We start from the raw sequence: 8,987 nt of genomic DNA, 5'->3' as shown, positions 1-8,987 counted from the left end.
TTGGATTCGAAGTGGTCACGGCGTGGGCACGGCGTGGCGAGATCTGATATGGATTTCCAGCGTGAGTCTAATGTGGGTTTCTGTCGTGAGTTCCGATGTGGATTTCTAATGTGGGTCTAATGTGGGTTTCTGGCGTGGGTTCTGATGTGCATTTTTTTTTTTTTTTTTCTTGTGGGTTTCTATCCATGTTGGTGGCGGGTCTGTTGTTTCCATGGATTTGCCATGGTAGTGAAGGTGAGTCGTTGGTGGGGGAGAAAAGGCTGATTTGTGAAGTGACAAGACTCTATCCATGGGGCCCATTACATGAGGGAATTTACAAATTTCCCACCATAACTCAAAAACACCATTTTTTTTTTTTTTCATTCTCACTAACTCATAAGAGCATCTCCAGCAGATTAGCCAAATTTTTGTACTGTTTGGCTAATGAACAGTGCCATTTAGCTTTTGCCTACTCACTTTTTCAAATACACTTCCAATAGATTCTCTATCCCATTCTCTATCTCATTTAAATATTATTTCTTTATTCATTTAAATATTATTTCTTTATTCATTCTTTATCATCATTTATTCTTCCTATATTTATTCTCAACAATTATATTTTTTAATAAGAAGTGTTATATTTATAACATTTTTTGCAATACTTTCGCAACAAAATTTACGTGGAAAGTTGTTACTAGTTCTAATTTGAACCCACCACTGAAATTATATTTTTACTCACCAATATTAACTAATAACAATATATTACTTAAAATTTATTGTAAAAATGTTGTAAAAATATTGTAATAGAATTTCTAAACGGTATTTTTTTTCTTTGTTTCTTTCAACCCGGCCATACATTTCCTTTTTTTTCTTTTTCTTTTTCTTTTCTCTTGATTTTTCTCCACCACACACGTATACCCTTATCTTCACCCTCTCCTTTATTTTCTCTACTTTCTGGGTTCCACTTCATTCCAGAACTCTCTCTTTCTTTCTCCAGCTCTCTTTCTCTATTTTTTTTTTTTTCTTTTTCTACTTGATTCCAAAGCATTATCCAGCTCTCTTTGTGATAAGAAACGGAGAAAGAGGTAGAAAGAGAAAGATGGTTTCTACTTCATTCCAGAACGCCTTCGCTCCGCTCTCTGTGCCGCCGTGCCTTCCGCTCCACCGCCGCCGCTCATCTTCCTCCCGACACAGCCCAAATGGTAGATAGCTTGTGTCTTTTTTTTTTTTTTCTTTTTTTAGCTTTTATTGTTATGGTTTGATTAATTTTAAGATTATGTTTTTGAGTTGTATTTTGATTATGCTTGAGTTTTAGAGATGTTTGAGAGAGAATTGTTATGAAATTTTTTTTTTTTTATTTTTTAGCTTTTATTGTTATGGTTTGATTAATTTTAAGATTATGTTTTTGAGTTGTATTTTGATTATGCTTGAGTTTTAGAGATGTTTGAGAGAGAATTGTTATGAAATTTTTTTTTTTTTTCATTTTTGCTTGTTCTGATTCAACTTTATTTTAAGAATTTGATTTTGTTTTGTGTTTGGATTATGTGAGAAACGGAGAGAATGAGAGAAAAAAAAAAAAAAAAACGGAGGGGAGGGGAGGGAAAGAATTGATATGAGAAGTAGCTGGCTTAATTTTTTAATCTAAGAAATTCAATAGCTAATGAACAGTAGCCCATCAGACTTGAAGGGTTACTATTCATGAGCCAAAAAAAAATTCAGGTTTGCCGAATCTGCTAGAGCATGAATAGTGCTCAAATTCTCCAAATTTTAGCTAATATTCCTGGATACCGAACCTGTTGGAGATGCTCTAACTCAATTTGGTGAGTTTTGGGTGATGGAAATAGAAAATGAAAACACATCCAAACAAGCTTCTCATGTGTGGGACCCACCGATTTTGAGTGATAAGTAATGAGTTTTGAGTTATGAGTGAGTGAAAACAGCAAATCCAAACTGGCCCTAAGTCTCTCACCACAAAACCCAATAATAATTAATATCTTCTTTTAAACACTAACATTCTGTGGTTGTAGTTTGTCAAAAAAACATTCTATGGTTGTAGAGCTCTCTATCTCTGTGTATTTCCACCACACAATGGCCGAATGGCTTTTGTGGAGCTCTCATGCAATCTGCCAATCTCTAAGATATTCTTTCAACTCCCTTTTCTTTTACGTTAGCATGTACGTAACTGTGTAGGACACACTTTGGTTGGCTTTGCATTAAACCAAAAGCTGACTTTCGTGGCCTGAGAAGTCGAGGGACATTGGTTGCAAGAGGGACAGCTCAATAAGGGGAAATAAAAAGACAAGAGGGACAATGCTTCCAAGGGGACAGCTCTGTAAGGGGAAATAAGAAGACGATGGGCAAGCTCAATAAATATGCCTAAATTGGCAAATACATCCTTACACATATATGAGATAATTTTCGGCGACTTCTGCAATTTTTGCTACGAGGTCAGTATTGGCATATGAGGTATTTGCAACAGCCTCTTCCTTGACATCATACTCAATTGTGCTTTTGATTATGCATGAATCATTGTCCTTCTCTATGATTTCGAAGCGAACACGAAAAAGAGTAAAGCCTAAATCATGATATCATCCTTCAATATCCTTATACATATATCACAAGTAAAGAAGTCAAGAACATCCCAGCATATATTATTAGTGTTCTGAAGCAAGATAACATAAAAAAATAAAAGAGGAAAAATGATGTTTGGGCAACTCTCACACGAGCTGGAGGTAAACGTGCTGGCTAGTGAAGCATGGGAGATTTATGGCACGCTTGGGATATCAAAACTTCTTGTAGAAGATGGAAGCGCCTTTGAGAAAATTGAGGTCTTAGAAGGCGATGGAGGGAATGGGACTATTCTCAAGAAAAAATTTATGCCAGGTTACAAACTTGTCAATGTTTAAATTTTTTTTTAAATAATTATATATACACCCACATGAAGTGTGTGTAGCTAGTATATATATATAAAAGTTTTTAGTAAGATATTGCCTTTACAAATTGGTAGTGTCAGTGCTACTAATTCCATTATGGAAAATTTTATTACATACTAGCCATTACACACTTCGTACACATTCTCTTCTAAAATCTTGTTTTAAAAATAAGATTTCACGATTTCACAATTTTTAGTTTTATGCTACTATGTTTTCTTTAAAGTTTCAATTTTAATAGTTGTTTCCATCTCTTTTTTTTATTATTCTTAATTAAACTTCCTTTTCCATTGAATTAGGCTCACATGGGTTTACTGTGCACAAAGAGAAGTTCACAAAGCTTGACAATGAGAAACGCATGAAAGAGCTAGAGGTGATTGGAGAAGGATATCTTGATTTAGGCTTTACTCTTTTTCGTGTTCGCTTCGAAATCATAGAGAAGGACAATGATTCATGCATAATCAAAAGCACAATTGAGTATGATGTCAAGGAAGTGGCTGTTGCAAATACCTCATATGCCAATACTGACCTAGTAGCAAAAATTGCAAAAGTCACCAAAAATTATCTCATAAAAAACAAAGCTACTGAAAATGCAGCTTGATTATGAACAATAATATACCACATTCTAGAATAAAATAATAAATTTGTGGGATTGCTTATCTTTATATGTACTTAAGTGTGTAATGAAGTTTTTGGAGATGGTAGATTGTGATACAACACCAGTTGCATCTTGATGTATCTTCCTAATTTTAAAGCAATAAATACGAATGACTTCTCTTTATTAAAAAAATAAATAAAAATTAAAGTGTGTGATGTGTTTTTGCCGATTCATTATAATATTAATTAATAAATAAAATATAAAATGTCTTATAATTATGCAATTCATTTAAAATAAAAAAGGGTTGGTAAATTTATATGCATCAACAAATAACCATGACCCACAACTGGGCCTAATACTATTGAGGCCCATGAGCAACAATCAAAAGTTAAAACCATCTGAAGCTCAAGGGTATATATTCCATACGAGTAGCAACACATCTCTCTCTCTGTCTCTCTCTCTCTCTCTCTCCATTTTCTTTATTTTCCTCATTCTGATGTATTTGTGATTCATAAATATTGAAAGTATTGTTTCACCTATTTTTTCTCTTCTAAGTTCCTGTCTTCAAACTAATTCTCTATTGTGCACCATTAGCATTTATTAGACATATAGAATACCACCAGCACTGTGCACCCTTGGCGTGATAGTCACTTCACAAGTATAAGTTTTTGTGAAAAAAAAAAAAAAGATTTATATTGTAAGTTTGTGCTTGACTAGCTTCCTTCTTCTTTGACCCACTTAGTTGGTTCTCCTTTGAAGTTTGAACCCACAGTAGTTGGGCCAAGGTCTCATTTTGCTTGGATTCACCCAAATTTTACCCCTACACACATCTAGTTACAAGTTACTTGAGTTCTAAAATATGTTAAGAGTTTTGTAACTTAATTAGTACCTCCTCATGCATAAGTATTTGAGATTTAGGGAGGAAATGATTTGAACCGCAAAATTAGTAATAAATTGTAATTATCTTAATAAAAGTAAAGAAATATTACCCAAAATGGTATCCCAATAGCATTTTTTTTTTTTTTTCTTTTTGGCTGAATAAAAGAATTTTATTCCAACACTACAAAACAGCCAAGCAAGTAGCCTCCATTATTATAAAAGACAACACAGGGGATAGACCAACTCCAAAATATCAAAAAAGCCAAAAATAGTACTAGACAATGAACCATTTAGGTAGGGAGTGTACAGAACCATTAATTAGCTTCCCTAGACTAAAAATGGCATTCTCAATCCTCCAGGGAATTCCCTTGCTTGGATCTGTGATGTCAGACTTGAGAGTCTCTCTTCCACTAGCTATAATAGCTTCGTTTCTGAATCTCTCTTAAACATGGACAAAGGAGCCTTTTATCTAGCCACATTATCCTATATGTCTAATACACCACAGTGCAAGGGTAGTTCTAACTTCTAATATAACACAATGGGCCCTGGCCTTGCGCCTTGCGCCTTGATATTCTAACAACTTGAAACCCATCACCTGATTCACTTCTTTATTGTATTCTGTTATTGGAGCGGGGATTAAAAAAAAAAGATCACGAAATTCACACCATCTTAGGATCCAATGCTTCATTTTTTTTTTTTTTTTTTTTTTTTTGATAAGCAGCGATTCATGGCTTTCTCACATAATGTCACACACAATGTCAAACTTAATATCATACATAGCATCATACAATAGGATTTAAGGGCACTAATCCTAACATATATGTCTAATACACTACAGTGCAAGGGTAGTTCTAACTTCTAATATAACACAATGGACCTTGGCCTTGCGCCTTGCGCCTTGATATTCTAACAACTTGAAATCCATCACCTGATTCACTTCTTTATTGTATTCTGTTATTGGAGCGGGGATTAAAAATAAAATGATCACGAAGTTCACACCATCTTAAGATCCAATTAATGCTTCATTTTTTTTTTTTTTTTGATAAGCAGCGGTTCATGGTTTTCTCTAATTATGTAATTTAATTTTTTTAATTTACATATCAATATATCATCTTTGTCCGCATCGATGAGTTCTTCTAACATGAGATTCAGGCTTTGACAATACAGACATAAGTTTAGGTCCTTTAAAATACCACCAAATCTTTACATTGTTGCTTATGAAAAAAATAAAAAAAACTTGACTTATCAATAGTGAAGACAATAATTGATTTTACTAAAAAAAAAAAAAAACAAAGTTACGTGAGCCCATAGAAAAGAGTTGTGCTAGCATTTTTCCAGAGAAAACGGCCCCAATAATTGTGGGTGTGGGTCAATGGGAATCCAACTCAAATAATATCCTATATCATTTCACCCAAAAACAAATAAACAAACTATGAGTGTTTGTAGGATAGTCTCCCACAACATAGTACATTGTCACCATTATCCTTTTTTTTTTCATTTTTCTTTTTTGAGAGAGTTTCAAGTTATAATGTCCACTCCTGATGATAGCTCTTTATCATCAGACCAAGACACTAATCGGTTTTTGGTACAGGAGGGAATTGAACTTCAGATCTCCTATTCAGTCATCAGAGACTTTACCAGTTGAGCTAACTGGAACCCACTTATCACTATTATCCTTCATCCTGCATTTGGTATGGGTGTATGTTCCAAACACTTTTAATTTTCTCTCTTGTCTAGTTGCTGTGCATTCATGGGAAAAACAATTGTTGGGCATTTATCTGAAAATTAGTAGTTGGGCATTTATGTGTAAATTAGCCATTGAGAATTAATATATTACTAGTCACAGACCCGCGCGATGCACAGAAAAATTTGATATGATTTTTTTTTTATTGAATAATTATTAAATTAATATATTAGATTGTATATTTTTAAAAGTTCAATGTGTTATTTGAAATTATGTTTTAAATTAGAAGTTTTTTGTAGTCAGGTATTATATATAGTGAGATATGTATGAAAACAAAATGCAATAATTTTTTTTTTTTTTTAAATTGATAGTGTGAGAACCAACTATGTATACTTTGTTTATTACTATACAGATGTATGCGATTCAACTCTTATAGATATATTTTTCTCCAAAACATAGATCCACATCTCTTTCTTCCTCATAATTGAAACAAAGTGAAAAAGTAAATAAAGATAACTATGCAATAGACATTATCAATAAATCATATATCATAAAGTGGAAATATAAAATAAAATAAAATGCAAAAGGAAAAAATTCATTAAGTATCTATACATAAAAACATTAATAGCATAATGATGCTATAGAGTAAATTATATTTTATCTTATTCTCTTTTTGGCATTTTCAATAAAGATGATCAATTAAGCAAAGTAATACCTTACAAAGAAAGTTCAAATTAACTAAAATTTTGATTGTGGAGATGCTAATTATTTGTAATAAAATGACCAAAATAAAAATAACAAAAAGTCAAGTAACTTATAGCAAAATGCTTTCTGTACAAAATTCCAGAAGAAGGGAGACTAATAGGCCCTCCACTTTCTTCAAAACATAAGGGATTATAAAATACCATACATCCTTTGCCTACCCTTTTCTCTTTCTCAAATTCACATTACCAAAGAAGTATATGAAGCTAAAAACATTGTAAATACACCTTTGTTCAATGGAAGTCCATTGGTAGGCATATTCAAATTTGTAGCTATGTACAAACTCAAATTTCTATTTTTTATTATAAAAAAATATAAAAAATAAAAAATAAAAAATAAAACTACATATTAACCCAAACCAAAATTCAACCAAAGCTATAAGAGTGATTTGTGATGGGAAATTTAAAAAATACAACACAAAAAAATTAAATAAAAAAAACATCAACCAAAATTAGAGTTATAAGAAAGAACAAAATTGAGAGAGAGAGAGTACTCACCGTTTTTGTGTGGAAAAATTATTAATTGAATGGAATAAATGATATCAAATTTATACAAAATAAGATGGGAAGAAGAAGAGTCAAAATATAAGAAAGGAAATGACGAAGGAAGTTTAACGGTAAAGTAAAGAGTAGTAGGAAGATAAAGAGGCAAAGAGGAAGGGGAAAGTTTGGAGGAAGAGAAGAAGAGTATTTTTTTTTTTTTTTAAAGAATAGGAAGATGAAAAGTTTAAATATTCAATTTTAACAATTACTTGAAATTAGAAAGAAGAAAACAAAAAGTTGAAATCAATTTGAGTAGTTGAATATAATCAAACATTTGCATCTAATGAGTAACGTTTGTAACGAACAGTCAAACATGTGCATATATCTACTAAAAAGATAATGAATTATTCAATTTTAAAAATTACTTGAAATTAAAAAGAAAAAAAATGAAAGTTGAAATCAATTTGGGTAGCTGAATAGTCAAATATTTGCATTTAAAACAAATGAATAGTAACATGTTGAATAGTAATGAAGTGCGTTAACAGGTTTGTCCATGAACTATATTTAATTATTTTATATAAAATAAAATAGAAAAATCATAAAGAAATTTTTTTTTAAGTATCACATGGTTGATGAGGTGGGTCAACAGGAGTATGGCAACACTAAATTCTACATCTCAGCTTTTAGATATATATATATATATATATATTAGTAACTATAGACTATTATTATCAACAATGGCTTATATAATGCCCCATCCATAACGAAACACTTTCATATAACTTTTTCTTATGCTCTTGTTCTCCATCAAACACAGTTTTCTTTTTCTCTCACATTTTTTTTCGACAATTTATATTTGTTCTACGAAAAGGCATTAGAAGATTGTTCTTGAAACTCTGTGAGTGGAAGTGCACCCATCACAAAAGTTGATGCTCTAGTCTAATCATGAGAAATTGTTTGGCCAAGAGAACTAATCGCATTGAGTTTTGCTCTAGATAACACAAATCACCTTTTAAGAACAATGCTTTATGCATGATTCTATATCACTATGAGACTATTCTTCAATTTTTCTCTTTATTTTTTGTTCTTGCTAATTTACATTCTTGTTTATTTATATTCTTGTTAATTATTTGGGATGCTATTAGTTGAATCAAACTTGTTTAATAAATCTATAGAGAACTCTAAGATGGAGGGGGGTAGCTTTATACGAGTCTGTATATTGATGGATATTTCTCTTCTTCTTTATTGTGGATGAAATATTTCTTTAGATGAAGGGACAAAAGGCTGGATTTCTTTCGAGTACAAACGCTTACCTAATATCTACTATTGGTGTGGATGCCTCAACCACAGTGATAAGGACTATGATATGTGGATCGAAAGCGAGGGTTCCTACACTTCAGAGGATCAAGAGTATGGGTCATGGATTCGGGCTCCACAAATCTCGATGTTTTGAGAATCTGTTGTGGTGGTGCCAGGGTTCTACGTCACTAAAAAGAAAGAAAGGGCAGCGGCGGCAAATTCATAGGGTGAAAAACAATCCAGTCTGATGAGCTTGACGAGGTCAGAATCTTTTGCTTCAAAAGATCAGTGTGTGAGTCAGTTTGGCATCACCTTTAGCTTTTAGGGTAAACTACATATTTGGTCCCTATCATTTACACTATATTTCATTTTGG

General features: G+C 32.2%; 1 protein-coding gene across 2 annotated transcripts; it reads left to right on the top strand.

Annotated features, from left to right (window-relative positions):
* The first annotated feature begins 841 nt into the window (after positions 1-841).
* Positions 842-3,568, top strand: LOC111991676 (norbelladine synthase). Of its 2 annotated transcripts, XM_024023471.2 has the most exons (3): positions 859-1,181; positions 2,170-2,862; positions 3,209-3,568. In XM_024023471.2, exons 2-3 carry the CDS (start codon positions 2,679-2,681, stop codon positions 3,508-3,510), a joined length of 486 nt encoding a protein of 161 aa, XP_023879239.1. In that variant the 5' UTR covers positions 859-1,181; positions 2,170-2,678; the 3' UTR covers positions 3,511-3,568. The 2 variants fall into 2 exon arrangements, with proteins under 2 accessions (XP_065633057.1, XP_023879239.1); XM_065776985.1 differs by lacking the exon at positions 2,170-2,862 and having other exon boundaries at positions 842-1,181.
* Positions 3,569-8,987: the final 5,419 nt, after the last annotated feature.

This window comes from Quercus suber, unplaced genomic scaffold (genome assembly GCF_002906115.3).
Source record: "Quercus suber isolate HL8 unplaced genomic scaffold, Cork oak 2.0 scaffold_146, whole genome shotgun sequence".
NCBI lineage: Eukaryota > Viridiplantae > Streptophyta > Magnoliopsida > Fagales > Fagaceae > Quercus > Quercus suber.
Note: the sequence above shows the minus strand (reverse complement) of the source record. Positions and strands in the feature narration are given on the sequence as shown.

Coding starts and splice junctions, on each gene's coding strand:
- LOC111991676 (XM_024023471.2), top strand. CDS start 2,679: ATGATGTTTGGGCAACTCTCACACGAGCTGGAGGTAAACGTGCTGGCT. Junction 2,863..3,208: donor CAAGAAAAAATTTATGCCAG/GTTACAAACTTG, acceptor CCATTGAATTAG/GCTCACATGGGTTTACTGTG.